This window comes from Aethalodelphis obliquidens, unplaced genomic scaffold, assembly GCF_003676395.1.
Source record: "Aethalodelphis obliquidens isolate GAN/ISIS:26980383/991018 unplaced genomic scaffold, ASM367639v1 scaffold20, whole genome shotgun sequence".
NCBI lineage: Eukaryota > Metazoa > Chordata > Mammalia > Artiodactyla > Delphinidae > Aethalodelphis > Aethalodelphis obliquidens.
In genome coordinates this window covers 2,123,247-2,142,119 of record NW_020837964.1, presented here as the reverse complement: position 1 = coordinate 2,142,119, position 18,873 = coordinate 2,123,247, and the positions used below count along the sequence as shown (strand labels likewise).

Here is an 18,873-nt window from a genome sequence, read left to right as displayed (position 1 = left end):
ATAAAAGTGGTGATCAGGTCAAAGGAGGGGGCAGTCTCCAGGCACGTTCTCAGTGGAGGGGAGGGGGTGGCCTCTGTAGCCCACTGGGGATGCCCCAGCAGTCGCTCCTGCCTTCCTGGCAGAGCCTGGGTCCACAGCTTCCGGCTCTAGCGACAGAGGAGAGAACTTAATCGCTAACCATCTGAGACAAGAGCCAATTGGCGGTGTTCTGTCATAGGCTCCATTTTCCCCTAATTATCCCCTGCTTTCAGAAGCCTTTTTTTTTTTTTTAAACTCTATTACTCACTGCCAGTAAGACAAACAATTATCACCCTCCCCGACGAAAAGAAAGGAAAGAACCTGCCCACGCTGGGAGCTGTCTGTCTTGGCCCCTGTGAGAATGTTCTAAAAGCAAGGCTTCCCCAGTGATACTAAACAGAACAAATGTAGAGCAAGTTTCTTAACAGATGTTTCCACCAAATTATAAAAAATATGAAGCAATATTTATCCCTGCCCAAACCCCACCTGGTGAGCAAAATACAGAGTGACGAAGTATCCAGTCACCCCGTGGCCTACGTGAACCAAGCTCGGGGGAGGCCACAATGAGACTCCCTGGGGGCCCCAAAGGCCACAGTGAGGCAGACCCATGAGCCGTGACACGAGCTGCAGCCAGTCCCCTGGACTTGGCTTCTGGCCTGCCAAGCGCGTGTGCAGCGCCGGCCAAAGGGCACCTGGCTGTGTTTTCCCTGCACCATCAGCTGCGGCAACATCGAGGCCAGGCCCCTGCCCAGAGCTCAGCAAGTACAATGGCCCCACTCAGGTCCCGGCTTCTGTCCCAGAGGCACCACTCGTGCCTGGCAAGAGCACCGGCGAGGGCTGCATCCTGCTAGACACCGACACCAGTTAAGCCCAAGAAAAGTCAGATCTGAGTTTCTCAAATGGACCCAAAAATGAGCAGCTATTATATGCTTCTAGGCAAGTGACCTAGAAGCATATAAAAATTAAAACCAGAAGACTCTTCTCCTGGCTACGACCAAGGAGCTTGTATCAAACAGCCCCTCCTGCTGAGACCAGATATAAAGCCTGAATAAAGTAAAGTTAAAATGCTGCTTGTAGACCTCAGGGCGCAAGCCTGAAGAGAAGGGACAGACACCTGCCATGACACCAAGCCTATGCCACTTGGTCCCCGGGTGGGGCGGGCCTGGCGTGGGCTTTCTGTCTAGGGCCAGCCTCCGAGGGCCCCACATGGCCTCCTTTTCTTTTAGCCTGCAGACCCGATTTAGGGCAACGAACCAGTGCACAAGCCAACACTGGAGTGCCCCGGGGGTGTGAAGGCCGATGGCCCTGAGTGTCCAAGAGGCAGGGACCGGGGAAGGCATCCCGTCACCACGAAGTTCGTGGGTGTAGCAGAAGCCAAGAGCTACTTAAAATGAATCTCTGCTCGCTAGGAAAATAAAACCTGGCCCAATGAGTCTTTGTGAACAACTGGCCTGCCCCTTGGAGGGAGGACGCAGTCCCGTCCGCAAGAACCCAGGCCCGATGCTCTGGGACTTACCACCACGTTCAGCAGTCCTCCATACGGCCCGATATCTGGCTGCCACAGTCCCAAAATGTGTCTGTATCGGTGAAGCACTACAGGGAGAGAGAGAGGACAGGACTTCATCAGAGCCAGCTGATCTTCACTTTACAGTCAATAATCGGAGGAAAGGGCGTGAGGAAGAGGAGGGATGTGTGAAGAAATCCCTCACGGAGGCTCGTAACAGAGCCTTGCAAACAAATGTGGATTCAAGCAAATATTACAAGTGTCTAAATCATTCTAAGAGTAAAAATGTAACAGACACCTGGGTCATTTTGAAACCCAGCCTCTGCGTATCAGCTCCAATGACAAGGAACTGCTGCCTCGAAGGACGTGCAGTGGGCGCCCTTGTGAAGCAATGAACCTCCCCTCCCATCAGTCTACACAACGGAGGAGATGTGGGACTCTTTACCGGGGCAGAGTCCAAAACATCATGGGGCTGTAGAGTAAGATTTAATTGGATCATCTGTCTTTCTTTTAAACACACACACACACACATTCCCCCTTATTTCAAAAGCAGCGCATGTATATTCACTGAGGGCAACGGGAGAAAAGGGCACCTGATGCCGTCCTGAGACCCCACTGCACACGGCCATGGCCAGCACAGTAAATGCCCTGGGAAGAGTCCTTCGCTTCCATTTTCTCTGCATGTGTATTTGTTGAGTGAACAGTGAACAAGTGAAAGAATGAGCAAACTGCACAAAGAAGACAACCAGCTCATGCAGGCCCTGCCTGCCAGCTTCAGGGTCTGGGGTCTCTCTGCAGCCAGTGTGTGGTGGTAAAGTTTATATGTCAACTGGACTTGGCCATGGGGGGGCCAGACATTCGTAGTCAAACATTATTCTGGTATGTCTGTGTTCCCGGATGAGATTAACATTTAAATCTGTGGACAGAGAAAGCAGATTGCCCCCCCTAGTGTGGTGGGCCTTGTCCAATCAGTTGAAGGCCCGAGCAGAAGAAGGCTGGTGCTCCCACCAGTAAGGAGACACTCCTGCTGCCTGGCTGCAGGCTGGGATATCAGCCTTTTCTAACTTCGAACTCTAACTAAATCATGGGCTCTTCCTGAAGAGGACAAAAAGGCTAACCCTCCCACAAACACGGGAATTTTCTCCTGCCCGACTGCGTTGAGCTGGGACATTGGTCTTTTCCAGCCTCTGGATTCGAACTGAAACATGGGCTCTTCCTGGGTCTGGAGGCTGCCGGATTTCGGACTGGAACCACACCATCAGCTCCTGTGGGTCTCCAGCCTGCTGACTGGAGATCCTGGGACTTGTCAGCCTCCACAGCTGTGCGATCTAATTCCTTATAATAATCTCTTTATACATGAAGACATTGGTTGTGTGTCTGAAAACCCTGGCTAATACTCAGTGGGAGCCATGGACGGTCTCCAAGTGCTAGAGCTGCATCATCACAACCGACTTCAGGAAGGAAGACCAAGCAGCAGAGCCCAGAGGGACCTGAGCCCAGACAGCAGTTCTCCAGCCACCACTTGGTCTGGGGAACAGAGAAGAGGAACATGAGGCCAGAACCATCCCAAGCCTGCAGGGCATGCCGACGGCTGGTGGGAAAATACCAACCGTTCCCTAGGTTTCAGCCTAAAGACACACTTCTCTAAATGAGCCTCGATGGCCTGCACGGCGCCTGCCACTCACACCGCGTGCAATCCTCTGAGTCGGTTTACAAGACGCACATTGAAGCCAGTGGTTATTTTGTGGCCACACCCTGACAGGTTTTGTGTTTGTTAAACAAGCAATAATAAGCAGGGTCAGGAGCCATAAACAAATACTGAACTCAGACAGTGCAACACACACTCAGGTGTTTAGGGGTGAAATTGACTGATGGCTGCCAGTGACCTTGAAATGCATCGCAAAACAGGATGGACGGAGGGACAGGTGTGTGGGAGTGAAGTGGAGCAGGGTGCTATGGAATCGGGTAAATGGGTGTTCACTGCACAATTCTTTCTACTTTTCTGTGTGTTTTTAAAATTTCACGATAAAATAGTGGATAAAAAATTAAATGGGCCCATACAGCATGGTCTTCTCTTGTCTCCCCTCCCCTCATCTCCCAACTTGACTGCTGACAACGTCTGGTTCTTTCCAAGATCAACCAATCTGATCTCAAAGCCCCTGGAAAGACTGTTCAAAGAATATGCCCCAGACTCAGCAATTCCCAAAGGGGAGTTCAGCCTTCCATGTGTGCTTAGAGCAGCAGCTGTCTCTGGATTTTAAGCTCTGTGCCCATTAGAAGACTCAGGTGTGCCCCTCGCCCCCGCTGACACGACGCTGGCTCGCCCAGCCTGGGCCCACCCAGGACAATCCGAGGGGAGGTCAGAGACCAACGTCGTCATGTGGACCGTGAGGCACGGGGTTTCCTCAGGCCACGTGACACCTGTGTTCTATAACGTGTTCTTTAAGAAGTCTCAGAGTTAGTTTGGTAGAAGTGACCTGAAAGACTCAGCAAGTCCAGGCAGCACTCAGACAGAAGGAGTCCACTTGAGTCACATGAAACTCTAGGTGTCAGGAGTGGGAGGGCAGCCTGTCCCCACGGCGACCTTGTGTGCCCGGGGCCTGCTGGGCAGGGCAGCTCTAAGGCGTCACCACGACAGGAGGTACGGAGCACGATGAGCTCAGGCACCGGCCCCTGTGCTCTCCTCTGACCTGCACCCGGACCCTGCCTAGGGCACACAAGGGGCCTGCGGGCTTAAGACAGAATCCACAGCACCTCCTGGCCCAGGCGCTGACCACACCCCAGGGCTCCTCGCCTGGAAGAAGATTCCAGCTCAACAAGTCCTCCCGACGTTGTTTCCAAACAACCACTGACCATGCAGGAGAGTAAACGGGATTAAGTCCCAATGACACCGGCTCAGGTGCAGACGGCGGGCTTGGGACCTAGGACAGCAAGTGGACTGGGTCAGACCCTTCGGGTGCTTTCCTGTCAGAGACAGGTGTGCTGAAAGGGCCCAGCTCTTAGGAGACCACAGAAGATAGGCATTCGTGGGCAAGGGGACCCAAACACCAGAGAACCACACTTAAACTCAGTCAGAATAACGACAACCCTCCTGCTCTCAGCCCCACGAAGCAGGACTTGGGCCTTCCAGAATGAGCACCAGCTCAGAGACTCTTCCAACCATTGATCCCCGAGGTCAGCATAGTTGTGTTCAGAAAACCATCCCTGGCTCTAACACAACCCTCCTATTCCCCAAAATAGGAACAACAGTCCAAGATGGCTAAGGGGCGGCTCAGCTCAGCAGCTAACAGGAAAAGAGTCCTAGGCAGGGTTCTCATCTGCCAACAGGAAGGGTCACTTAACAAGCCAAGTGGGAAACTCCGATACACTGGACAACACCCAACCCAAAAGATCCAGCTCTCCTTGCACAGCATGCTCTGATACTGAGCAGTCGCTTCCCTGCTGTCCTACCAGCAGCTGTCACTGCCCACCACACTCGGGACAGCGGCCCCCCACCCAGCAAGGCCATAACATCATTCTTGAATCACCACGTCTGTCACTGCAGAACTGAGGTTTCTTGCCCAAAGGCAAATCATACATGCAACTAATGGTATCTCCCGCCACTTGCTAGAAGCTTTTGGTAATTAGAATAAAATCAGAGGAGGGAACACTTCCAAACTCATTCTATGAGGCCGGCATTACCCTGATACTAAAACCAGACACAGACAGCACGATAAAACAAAATTACAGGCCAATATTCCTGATGAACATAGATGCAAAAATCTTCAACAAAATATCGGCAAACCAAAATGGATCATAAACCATGACCAAGTGGGATTTATCCCAGGGATGCAAGGATGCTGCAACATCCACTAATCAATCAGTGTACTACACCACATTTACAAAATGAAGGCTAAAAAGTCACATGACCATCTCAATCCATGCAGAAAAGGCTTCTGACAAAATTCAACATCCATTTATGATAAACGGGTATGGAGAGAATGTACCTCAACACAGTAAAGGCCATGTATGACAAACCCACAGCCAGTATCACACTCAAAATGAAAAGCTGAAATCTTTTGAAAGACAAGGATGCCTACTCTCCCCACTTTCATTCAATGGAGGATTGGAAGTCCTAGCCAGAGCAATTAGGCAAGAAAAAGAAATAAAAGGTATTCAAATTGAAAAAGAAGAAGTAAGACAGTCACTATTTGCAGATGACATGATACTATATAGAGAAAATCCTAAGGACACCACCAAAAAGCTATTAGAGCTAATAAATGAATTCAGTAACATTGCAGGATACAAAATCAACACACAGAACAAAATCAGGAGAAACATTCCATAGACACTAAGTAGCAGAGGGTCTCTCCTCTCTCAGACGTACATACCGTTGGTGCCCCACTGCCCTTTCCAGGAGCACCCTTCTGTTTTATTCTTACCAGTGGTCTCCTTCCTTCCTCAGTAACCATCCTGCAATGTGCTCTTAGCTCCAGTTGGCAGACTGGGCCTTCCCCTCCAAAGACTCTACCCTGTGTTATCTGCACCTGAGGATTAAAAGTGGTCTGTCTCCTCACCAGTGGAGGGGGGCGGTTTCCACCAAATCCCTCATATCTACTCGAGCAATCTGAAGCACTGCTAAGATGCTGGGTGTGAACCTCAAAACCCAGAGCCCTACAGGTACACGACGCTATTTTTAAGTTCAAAGTGCACTCGGACAGTCACCATCGATTAGCACATACAGACACGTGTTAGACCCATCGTAAAGGCAATATACCCCCTAGGACACTCCCGACGCCTTACAGACATGGATTATCAAGACCATCAGGAAGCTACATACACACACCAAGAGCAGCTGATCTGGGCCACAAGGCTGTGGGGAGATATCATCTCTTGGGTCCAAGGGAACGTGGCCCAGAGGACTTCAGAGGACGAGAGGACACGAGGCCCCACGGCTCTAGGAAGAGCACAAGTGGATGAGGAACAGCCCCAGGGCCTTGTTCCTTACAAGCCAGTCATCACAGCACAAGTCTCTGGAGCTTTGGTGAGTGTCAGAGGATGAATTCCGAGCTGCCCTCGGTTAGGACACACTAGGATGCTGGAACACAGAACACCTGGGCGTACAGAGGTTTCAAATTCAGTTGAAACTGGTTTTTTGTTCACGCACGTAAGTTTTCACTGATGTTTTAGGAGACCATCCAGGTAACAGACCAGTCCACAGAGAAAGGCAACCAATGCTGACAACTGGTTATTTTCATTATGTTTTCTAGATCTTTCAAGTTTTCTACTGTATTTTTATAACTACACTCACACCTCAATGAGACAGTAGTCCCCAATTAAAACAAGTCTGCAATACAGCTACAAGCAGCTGGGGGGCATCACGGCATGTGGCTCTCGTCGGACGTGGTCTCTGAGAAGCATGGTAGGAAGTCTGGATGCAGAACTCGTCCTCATCAGCTGCAGGAAGCTTCTGCCCACCGCTTGGGGACAAAAAGAACACCCCCCAAAACAACTCTAGGTGCTTCCTAGGTCCTGGCCACCCCCAGAGGTGGGTCAGAATTCCACACTAGCCCTATGGTATTAAGTTCCAGATGGGCTGTTGTTCCAGAAGAGGTCTGTGACAGCAGTGTGACATAATGGACCTCTAAGTGCTTGTCTGCTTGTATCAAAAATCCCGCGGCACCCAGTTCCCGTCAGCACAGCCAGTGTCATTGATCCGCTGTTCTCATCAATACCAGCTACGTCACTGTCTCTCCTGTGGGGCTGGAGAAGGCACCAGGGCTCACTGACTGCTAAGCAGGGAGAGCAGCGCAGTCCATGACAAAATGTTCTAGAGAGCCTACTGCTGAGATGGCAGGGAAAAGAACGGAACTTGTGTCCTCATAGCCAGCCGGCCCAGCCCCACACTTGTGGTGATCGCTCCCACACCCATCCCCCCAGGGCCTGGATGACACACAAGGTGGGTTTGTTAGCCCAGACACGCCCTCAAAGCATGCTGCCCACACCCAGGCAGCCCTGTCCGGACCCCAGGATAACCCCGAGTAAAATGGGGCCAGCCAAGCACATGGCAGCTAGGTGGCTGGAGTCTGATGGGGGTTAGGAGGAAATCCACAAACGACTCTATTACCTCTACTCTGAGTAGGTTTTATTAGAAACTGGGTACTTCTTTTTTTTTTTTTTTAAAGATCATTTTTGATGTGGACCAGTTTTAAAGTCTTTATTAACTTTGTTACAATATTGCTTCCGCTTTATGTTTCGCCCACTAGGCATGTGGGATCTTAGCTCTCCGACCAGGGATTGAACCCAAGCCCCCTGCATTGGAAGGCGAAGTCTTAACCGCTGGACTACCAGGGAAGTCCCAAAACCGTGCACCTCTAAGACCCAGGAGTGGGTCTGTCCCACGGTGGCAACACCGACATGAGGAGCACTCGGAGGGGTGGAGTAAAGAGCAGAAGGGTGTCCCTGTGCTTCTTGAAACATAAAAACAGCTTTCGGGACTTCCCTGGTGGCTCAGTGGTTAAGAATCTACCTGCCAATGCAGGGGACACAGGTTTGATCCCTGGTCCGGGAAGATCCCACATGCCGTAGAGCAACTAAGCCCATGAGCCACAACAACTGATGCCTGTGCACCCTAGAGCCTGCAGGCTGCAACTACTGAGCCCACGTGCCGCAACTACTGAAGCCGCGCACCTAGAGCCCACGCTCCACAACAAGAGAAGCCACCGCAATGAGAAGCCTGCGCACTGCAATGAAGAGTAGCCCCCGCTTGCTGCAACTAGAGAAAGCCCACGTGCAGCAACGAAGACCCAACGCAGCCAAAAATAAGTAAATAAAATTAATAACTTAGAGAAAAAAAAACCAGCTTTCAGTGCATCTCGGCTGAACCCAATAAAAGGCAGGGACAGCGGGCTTCCCTGGTGGTGCAGTGGTTGAGAGTCCACCTGCCGATGCAGGGGACACAGGTTCGTGCCCTGGTCTGGGAAGATCCCACATGCCGCGGAGCAGCTGGGCCCGTGAGCCATGGGGCTGAGCCTGCGCGTCCGGAGCCTGTGCTCCGCAACGGGAGAGGCCACAGCAGTGAGAGGCCCACGTACCGCCAAAAAAAAAAAAAAGGCAGGGACAGCATTCATCACCTATGGAATGTGGCTTAGAAAATCTCCAGAGCTCAAGTAATGCCAATCGAAGGAGGAATCAGGACCTAAGTAATCAACTGTTTCTACACACTTTTGTCGTGTGTGTGTATGTACACTTTTGAATTGACAAATGCTGTGCAAACGTGACTGACTAATAAAGCCCAGATGTGAATGCTTACGTTCCATTTTGCAATAGAAAGGTTTTGAGGCTTCCACTCTGCCTCAAGAAGCAATAAATTTTAAAATGCACAGCAACATGGTGATCTTGCTTGGTACAACCCAAAAACCCAAAGCTGCTGCGGACACCCAGCCCGTCTGTGCAGCTGCCCTGGAGTCGCCGCTCAAGAGTGACCCTGGTTGTGCCAAGCCACGGAGGACGCTGCAGCAAAGTGCAAACCAGCAAACGCCAAGGAGGTCAGCTCGATCTCAGGGCCGAAGCTGCCTCGTGCTGTAAGTGAGAGGCCCTATCCATGCAGCTTCTCGGTCTTGCTCACCCACAAAAGCGGAAGCCAGCAGGAGATACGTACGGCAGGTGTAAACATCTCTGTATTCCATGTGCTCGTAATCGGGAAGAATTTTCATGAAACGGCCCGACTTCACACGAGGGTTTATACCTGAACAGACACAGCAGGGAAAGGGCTGAAGATGGTTCTGCCTTCTCGACTGTAGAAACCATTTTCACAGGACTCAACGCCTGTCCCTCACCGACATCACACGCTTCCCTACATCCTCGACCCCCAGAACCAAGCGGTTGCCAAGGAGGCAGGTCTGGCCAAGAAGGAACTGTGGTGACAGGTGCTCCTGTCAGTCAGTGATCCACACCAGGAACTCATGATGGCCGGCCCGCTCGGGACCCCCTCCGGGCTCTCTCCCCATCACCCACCACAATCAGCGGGGCTCACCGAGGTGGGAGGGCAGAGGTCACAGCTCACAGATATTTGGGGTGGCTGTGTAGGGAACCCTGTGCCCCGCTGCACACCTGGCATTGTCCTTCACCTGCTGCACGTGTGTGTTTTGTTTTTGACAAAGGACCGTGTTTGCCAGCCTCCTAACTCAATCAGACCCCTTCACCCCTGGACTGAGGTAGCTGACTCTACCATCTAAGCAGGAACTAGGGACGACTGTCTTCTACCACCTATTCCAGAAGCTAAGTGATTTTCTCCTGGATAAGGCCTTCAAAGCAAATTCACAAAAACACAGTTCCTGCACTGTGAAGATGAAAACTGAAGCTCGCTTTGGCCGGGGCAGATCAAACGCTCAGGGGTGCTGATAACAGATAATGTGAATCAGTCTCTGGATTTGGCAACCGTGTTCAAGGGGTTAAGAACCAGCAGTCAAAGAAGTCTCCAGACGTCCTCCTTTGCCTCACGGTGACCTCACCGTGGCCCTTGTCCCCTCTCCCTGGCCCACCTGGACCTCCCCCTCTCTCCTACTCACCTGCCCATCCACCTGTGTCCAGACGTCCCCTCCACAGGACAGATGCCCCCAAGGCCCGGGCAACCCCTCTGCCCACAGCTGAGATGAGCTCTGTGGGGGCCTTCATTCTCACACGTGTTCTCCTCTGGGTGCTTCAGCCCCCAACACCTAGCAGGTACGAGCACCTGCCTCCCTCCAGGAGTATTTTGAGGGCTTACAACTCTTAGACAGAACTCAAGTGGCTTTGAGATGATATCATCAAGTGGCCTAACAAACTCAAAAAGCAGTGAGATGATAAGGACTTCTCATATTAGATCCTCATGGAAACAGCTGACCGTCCCCAAAGCCAGGAACCTCTCGTTTCTGTGTGCTCACAGGGACTCCTGTGGGGAGCGTGCCTCTGACTTGGACACGACGCCCATAGCGAGGGTGGCCTCCTGGATTCTCTGCTCTGGGAGACTTAAGACACGGACGCTGGGGAGCAACACTGAAGCAGAGAGTGGAGCGGGGCCCTGGGGGCAACCCCAGGATGGAGGGCGGGACGGGAGGGAAGGGGACACAACCACCTTTCCAGCCCTGGAACTCCGGGCTCTGCAGGGTTCAAAGTGGCACTGTTCTCACCACTGAGACCACAAGACAGGAAGGAGTTACATTTTCACGAGACGTGACCACTCGGGCCCCAAGACCCACTTCCCCTGGAGACACGCATGCTCTTGGGTGGGTGGGACATGAAGCAGAGGCCAGAGAAGAAACCAAAATGCGAAGCTGCACAGGGAAGGAGGCGCGGGAGGCCTTGCGCAGACCCGCCCTGCCCTGGGCTTCAGGACCAAGGACAGCGGCACGGGGGTGGGGTGGGGCGCTAGGTTGGGATGGCGTCTGAGGGTGGCTGAGGATGCAGCCCGAGCCCCTCGGCAAGTGGGGACAAGCGGATACGGGGAGGTGGCAGAGGTGAGGCTGGGACACACAGGGCTCCCAGAGAAGGTGGGAGGGGCAACAGCCTCGAAGGCACAGCCAAGAGCCAACATGGAGAACCACACATGCCCAGGGCGGCCGGGGAAGGTCCACGAAGAACTTAGAGCCTCCAACAGGAGATCTCCCCGCTCGTGAGCAAACTCTAACCCAGGAACACTGGCCAACCCAACATCCCAAATGGCCACGGGATCGAGGTGGAGAGAAGTCTGACGGGATGAAGAAATCAGCCCAGATTCAGGGACCAACTGCGCCCCCCCTGGGCTGTCTCCCCACAGAGCTGACGCTCCGCAGAAGTCCACACTCTACCTGTGCGGGGGATGCGGGACACAGGAGGAGAGGCGTCTCCCAGGGGGACTCTGAGAGCAGCAAATCCACTGAAAAGAGGGAACACAGCAAGCGACACCAACGAGCAAGCCCCTGACACTGGAAGGAAGCCTCCAGCACGCTGGCTCCCACCCAGCAGCCTGGCCCCCGGGAAGTCCCTCCATCCTGAATCACAGGTTTTTCCGAGCAGGAGCCCAGTCCCCAGCCTCTCGGTGTTTAAGTAAGAAGCATCATCTGGTCTAGGTGTTCAGGGCAGAACTGGTGCAGAGTTCAAAAGAATGTGTAAGCCAGGGCTTCCCTGGTGGCACAGTGGTTGGGAGTCCGCCTGCCGATGCAGGGGACACGGGTTCGAGTCCCGGTCCGGGAAGATCCCACATGCCGCGGAGCGGCTGGGCCCGTGAGCCATGGCCGCTGAGTCTGCGCGTCTGGAGCCTGTGCTCCGCAACGGGAGAGGCCGCAACAGTGAGAGGCCCACATACCACAAAAAAAATAAAGAATGTGTAAGCCAAAATCTACCAAGCTGGTTTTAAGATGAACACTTAAGGTCCTTTTCAGAGAGGTCAACAGGTCAACCTCAGGCCAAAGAGGAGCGGGCCATCGTGATCCTTCTTTCCCCGTCCTTTACTACCCAGCCCCGAGTGTTAACAACACACGCCACACCCCGCCGGGCAGGGACAGGCGGGCTGCTCCCCGCAGGACGGTGTGCCCACTGCCCCTGGGTGATGTCAGTGCCAACGGACACCCTCACAGCCTCACGCAAAGGGCCCTGAGGAAGGGCCAGCAGAGAGGTGCTTGGGGTCGGGGGCTCTAGGCATCACGGAGCATTGCTGGCGACTCTGGAAAGCAAAGGGGCGGGGACAAGAAATGGGGGCGCTGGGAGACTCAACGTGCCTGCAGGAAACAAGCCAAGGAAGGGCCGGGGCTGGTGCGGTCAGGGTGGCGGGGAGGGGCCCTGGCAGCTGTCACGGCTGCATGTCACAGTCGCTCCTGGTGTCCACGTCTCCAACCAGGCTGCAGGCCTGGGATCTAGAGAGACGGGCACCTCCAAGCACACCAGAGTTGTTTCCAGGGCAGCCACGTTCCCCAGAGGAAAGACACCTTCATCCACCTGCGCTGCAAAATCAGGGTCATGATTCACTCAGAAAGGGAGAAGAGAGCCCCCGACCTTGTCAGTGCTGTTACTACCAGCGCTGTCTCTACAACGTCAAAACTGAACTTAAAGCGTATCTGAGAACACACCTGTGGGCTGAGGGCCATAGACTTCTATTTTCCGTGGCTGATGTCTCTGAGCACCTGCTTCTGGAACAAGTTAACAGAAGATGGTGACAGATTAACTTACACTTCGCGTAGACGTCTCGACAAGACACGCCCGTGATCTCCAGCTTCCGCAAGTTTTCACAAACGCCGTACTCTGCAACAAGAAACGTTTGCTGGAAATTACAGTCAAGAAGTCATAAAGCAGCAGAAATATTAATAGACAGACGTGCGGGTGGGGGTGGAGCAGGCACGCCTCAGCCTTGGCCTTGTCTTCTCAGTCTGACCCTTCTTTCACTGTGGAGGTTTCATGGCCCTTCTCCACAGTCAACACCCTCACTCACCAATGAAGCCACTACTCTATTTTTAGGCAACTCCACTCCGCATGAAATAGCAACCTGCCCTGTCTATTCTGATAAGCTCTAGAAACCTAATCGCTCAAACTCACAACCAGACACCCTGGTTTATGACCACGGTGTGGCAGAAACTCAGAGTCTGGAGACGATGCGAGTTCCCATGGAAATGAGACCATCACTGGTGTCAGGGTTCCACGAAGGCCCCCCTAACCCCCTCCTGATTCTGTGAAACGAAGACACAGCTGGGGCTGCCCAGGACGGCCTTGAAGCAAATCCCTGACACCCACCTCCACGGCCAGCGCTCTGCCCCACCTCCGGGAGAGAAACCCAGGCGTGGAGAGGTTGGTGACTCAGCAGTCCTTCCAGAAGGGGGACTGCAGTCTGGCCAGCAAAAGGCTGTCCACCTCATCACATCACAGACCCCACCCCGGCCCCAAGGCCTGGTCTTTTCAGTGGAATGGATGATGACACTAACCCAACGCTTCTGCGAGGATTTTGACCATATCCAAGCCAAGCTCAAGATGCAGACGGTGGAGAAACCAGTTGGGGCAAGGCGGTTAGCACCTGGCAAACCTCCCTGAGATGGGCCTGCCCGACGGTGCTGCTTCCCCTGCTTCCACTGCCGATGAGCAGACCATGGCCTTGCTCATCACCAGACAAAAACACACGTTTTATCCTCCTGCCAGGAAGAATGTGGACTCCACTCTGGAGTGTTATGCAAGTTACAAGAACGTGTCAGGAACTAGATAACAAAATGTGCTTGTTTGTGACCTTGGACGGGGTGACACCTGCATGTCACATGAGTCACCAGCAACTGAGAGGCCCTGGTTTGTCAAAATCCTTGCAGACCATGCCAGGGACCAGCTGGAAGGGCCACTCCCACCCTTGTTGGCGACCAAGCTGCAGCTGGTCTACCTGTGCTCTTGAGAAGAGCTCTGCTCCACAACGAGCTGTCTTCATGATTCCCCGTCTGCTCTGGGATGTCCACCACAGCCAGGTGGCCCTCCTGACGACCACATGGGCTGTCACCACCTCGTGTGCTCTCCATAAACAGCGTCCTTCCCTCGCACCAACCAGGCACTCCAAAACCATCACCGCACAAGACTGGTGCCTCGGTTTGTTTCCTATGTGAAGCTAAAGGACAGGTCCTCTCCTGGTTCCAGCAGTGACCAGCGCACGGGATAGATGAGATGCACCTCTTGCTGCCTTGTTGACGAGACAGTTTGGGAGCCGGGGTACGGGTGGGGCGCGGGGTAGTCTTCTCTGAACTGCGCACTTTTGTGATACACGTGGACACTCTGCCGGTGAGACGCAGGGCACAGACCCAAGGCGCGTCCGAGTGTGCCCCGGCGGCCTGCAGCACACTGAAGCAGCAGTGTTGCCCCACAGCATCTGCTGACCCAGTGGATGACTTTCGCATCTGAGCCCAGCGATCCTCCGACCTGCTAGAGACAACGCACCACGTCCCAGCACCTGCTCAGACTTCCAAGCGATTCTAAGGTTTTTAGCCAGGATGACCAAACTGTCAAGAATCTCTGCACATCGTGTCAAGAAAAGGTGCTGATAATACCACACAAGAGATGACCCTGCACGAGCAGACAAACCATCCACAGGAACGCCACTAGCAATCAGAAGAACAGCAAAAGCATGATGCAGTGCTCATAAATACAGCAATGCTTAGTGGGTTTTTCTTAATGTTCCCAGAAGATAATAAATTCACCGAAGCGGAACAATGTCATTCTGACCCAACTGCTCCTTCAAGAAATGTTCAGTATTTTTCACATGATGGAAAAATCTTTTTTTTTTAAACAGTGGCTCGGAACAATTCCACATACTCTGACTGTTCCATAAACCTTCCCATAAGTCATCAGGGAAAGTGCCCTTAAAATAGCATTAAGGCCAGTGTACATGCAGAACCACAGATCCTTCCCCCTAGAAAAACTCACCAGTGTTAACGCCATCCTACCCAAGACCAGCATTAACGCCATCCTACCCAAGATGGTTACAGTTAGCACAGCAAACCGTGCTGCCCACAGCTGCTTTCTAAGTGCCAAATTTGGGTTGCAGGCTGCCGATTCAAATACTTTCCTTGCTAATCTATGACATAAAGTAGCTTGTGAAAGTCTGTTTTCAAAGTGTCTACTCCAAAAATGGCAGCAAGTAAAAAGAAAGTTGGGAAGGGGGAGAAAAGTGGGTCAGCCGGACTTGAGGAAATTTAAATTAACCATGGAATTACCATATGATACAGCTATATCCTATTTCTGGGTACGTACCCAAAAGAGATGAAAGCAGAGACTCAGAGATGTTTGTACACCCATGTTTACAGCAGCACTACTCACGATAGCCAAGAAGGGGAAGCAACCCAAGCGCCCATCGATGGGTGATGGGCAAGCAAAACAGGGTCCATCCACATGATGGAATATTCTCCAGCCTTAAAAAGGAAGGAGAGTCTGACACCTGCTATAGTCTGGCCGAACCTTGAGGACGTTGTGCTGAGTGAGATAAGCAGTCACAGAAGGACAATATTGTATGACTCCACTTATATGACGTCCCTATAGAATAGCCACATTTCACAGAGACAGAAAGTAGAATGGTGAGTGCAGGGGCTGAGAAAGGGAAAACGGGGAGTCAGTGTTTAATGGGGACTCAATGTCAGCTGGATAAGACGGAAAGGTTCTGGAGATGATGGGGGTGACGGCTGCACAACAATGTGAACATACTTAATACCACTAAACTGTAGCTTAAAAATGGTTAAAGTGGTAAATTTTATTTTGTGTATATGTTACCACAATAAAAAAATTAAGTTGCCACTTGAAATACTCCAATCAGAAAATTTCCAGAAAGCTATTGAACAAATGTTTTGCCAAGACGGAAAAAGAGCCCAGGAATCTGGGCCAAGTCGACACTGAAGCTCCATCCTCTGGTGATCTGACTGCCAGGGGCGCACTTCCTGTCCAGTGAAGTCAGTACTGTGTGACGGTCGTTACCGAAAACCCCTGCACCCAGAGCACGTGTCTGAATGTGCAGGAAGTCTATTCAGTCTCTGCGGGTGGGAATGGGTGAGAAGAGTTTTCTCTCTCCCTCTTTTCCACTCTCTTGCCCCTACAGGAGAACCTAAGGAACACATGCTGCTTCCTGAGGCTCCTTCCCTCGAAGAGATTAACGGAGATTAACGGAGGCAGTACCTGTGCCAGCCGTGGTTGAGATGTGCACGCTCTCTGCATCGGAATGGAACATGACTAAGTTAACATCATAATTCTATGCACTGCACCTGCCTTGGTACCTGCAATTAGAGGGAACTTAGCCCCATGCTCCCCATAAATGCCACTTATAAGGGTCCCTGCCACGTTGGAAGGGCAGAGCACTAAGACAGTCTCTGAAGCAAGCTGGTGGGCACACAAGATAAGGCTGGAAAGGGGGTGGTCTCCTGGTCCTGCCAGAGCCGGGAGTCCACAGGAAACGCAGAAGCACTGAAGAGTCTCAGGTAGAAAAGCAGCCTGGACTGGGTAACCTGTGGGTGGAGCCAGCGGAGACACACCTGGAGACGCAGGTGGGGGGTCCCATGAGGAGGCCACTGCACCACCAGGTAAGTCAGAGGTGGCAGGAAAGGATGGCGGAACCCAGCTGGAACCCAGCTGTGGCCCCCGACAGGCAGGAGAGAGTGGGAGAAGGAAGAGTGGAGGAGCGCTGCGGGCTTGTTTCCCACCTGCTGTAAACTCACACAGTTTTCCAAATAAAACCAAAAGGCAGTATTGATTGCAAATTCAGCGCATTTTTGTTTGCACTAAATTAGGGGATAATTATATCCCTTAATAAAATATGGTTAAAACTTTACTTCCGAGAGACTTCCCTGGTGGTCCAGCGGTAAAGAATACGCCTTCCAACGCAGGGAACTCGGGTTTGATCCCTGGTGGGGGAACCAAGATCCCACATGTCACGGGACAACTAAGCCCACGCACCACAACAACTGAGCTCGCGCACCTTGATGAGAGAGCCCGCAGGCCGCAAACTAGAGAGCCCATGCGCCCTGGAGCCTGCACACCACAACTAGAGAGAGAAAACCTGCACGCCACAACTAGAGAGAAGCCCTCACGCCGCAAGGAAGAGCCAGCGCCAAAGTGAAAGATCCTGCGTGTCGCAACTAAGACCCAACGCAGCCGAAAAAATAAATAAATAAGGAAAATAAATAAATAAAACCTTTACTTCTGAGGCTGATAAAGGAGGCAGAGGCAGGGGAGGGAGCTGGTGGGGAGGGGGCTCCGCCAGGCTCAGGGGTGTCAGGCAACTGGCCCCCAGGCTTCCTGACACAACTGTTCCGAGGACACCCCTGCGACAGCACAGTGCCGCTTCCAAACCCCTGTGTGTCCCCTAGCTCGCTGCTTTCCTTAGCTATTACTATAACTGCATGAAATGCCTTTTTTTTTTTTTTTTTTTTGATAATGTAGCAGATCTGGAAAAACACTGTGCAGCCAGCTCATCTTAGGATGGGAAGAATGTAAAAACCAAAACCTGGATACAGCCCATAGGCATCTCCTATTCAACACCTAGAATATTCGGGATGCTAACCAATAGTTCCCAAGAACAGCTGACAGCACCTACATACTCCACGCGACTTCTTCCCAACCAGCTCCACCCCTGCAAAGATGAACAGTCTTGGTGCCAACAGCAGCCTCGAGAAGCCTCGCCCTGCCAGCCAGAGGACGCTGACCCTGTCCAGCTCCACGACAGGTATCCCTGGCCAAGGGAGCCCCACTCCAGCTGAAGCCCACCTGTCATGCCCGGACACTTCTTCCTAGTGCACACACACCTGCTCGGTCTCGCCAGCCACTCGTGAGACCAGGAGGTAAGCAGAGTCTGACTCTGCCATCACCTCGCCCCGGACCCCTTCTCAGATTTCAGACACTTCCCGACTCCCCACTAATACTCCTCATACAGGCTTGGCTACTCTGGGTTTCCTCCCCTGTCCATCACCACTGGGCGGACAGGGAGGGTGTCACTGGCAAAGGATGCTGACTCATGAGTTAGAACCCAGGCCGCCTCCTGACCGGTCCTGGCTTTCTCACAGGACACCTGTTCCTCCAAAGTCCCAAAGACGCCCTTGTATTTGCACACTCTTTCCAGCCAGAAAGACAAACCAAGATCCTCAAATGCATTATGTAATCACTTTGTAAACACAGAGAAACAGTGAAAACGGCCCATCAGTTCTTCCTGGCAAGGCAACCATATCTGCCCAATTAAGCAAGGCCAAGGGGAAATCTTCACTCGGTGCTTTCTGGGGGCCAGGTCCACTTTCCAGCTCGCTTTTGTAAGGTTAGCAATGTCCCTCAAGAGGCACCGTTTTCCTTTACCCTCTCCTACTTCGCTAACTGGACGGATGAGGTTTCTCTGTGAAGCAGCACATGAGATTGGACTTCCAGAAATACAGAGACTGTAGTCCTGACAAGAGCAAAGCGGAAGAAAAGGATAAATGTCCCCCTACGATTCTGAGATCCTGCGGTACGTCCAGGAGAAGAAAAGGATAGATGTCCCCCTACGATTCTGAGATCCTGCTGTACGTCCAGGAGGGGGCCTGCTTTCCTCTTCTCACGGCTGAGGCAGGTACGCTTCTCCTACCTCAACACCGCCCACCCCAGCCCCAAAACAGGAAGGCTCAACAAGAATCATAAAATATGCCCAAAAGCCGACTTCAAAGCCTACGACTTGCCCATTTCACCTCTTCCCAAGACGACCCTTCCAATTTCAGCCATGTTTAACAAAAGCCGCATTTCTCACATTTCACATCAGCACATCAAACAGAATAGAAAGCGTTTTCTTCTGCATGCAAATACAAAATTAAATATTGGTTTTTAACTTCCCATTTCTGTCATAAAGCTCATACATTTTGGGAAAAGGGTATTTCTAATTATGATGGAATTGA

At 52.3% G+C, this 18,873-nt stretch overlaps 1 protein-coding gene across 10 annotated transcripts in view; it reads right to left on the bottom strand.

The window, feature by feature from the left end:
• Nucleotides 1-18,873, bottom strand: part of FBXO31 (F-box protein 31) — a 45,444-nt gene that overhangs the window by 17,730 nt on the left and 8,841 nt on the right. For 2 of the 10 annotated variants that reach the window (XR_003435377.1, XM_027119043.1), the window contains exons 1-4: nt 13,872-15,372; nt 12,686-12,757; nt 9,162-9,248; nt 1,535-1,611 (exon numbers count right to left, since the gene is read on the bottom strand). Coding sequence is in view for 8 of the 10 variants with exons in the window: in XM_027119043.1 (XP_026974844.1) it covers nt 1,535-1,611; nt 9,162-9,248; nt 12,686-12,757; nt 13,872-14,376 (741 nt within the window). In the remaining 2 variants the exon portion in view is untranslated. Of the gene's footprint in view, nt 1-1,534; nt 1,612-6,347; nt 6,486-9,161; nt 9,249-12,685; nt 12,758-13,431; nt 13,826-13,871; nt 15,373-18,873 lie in introns of those variants that run through there. The other 8 variants (XM_027119040.1, XM_027119047.1, XM_027119042.1 and 5 more) reach the window with 8 other exon arrangements.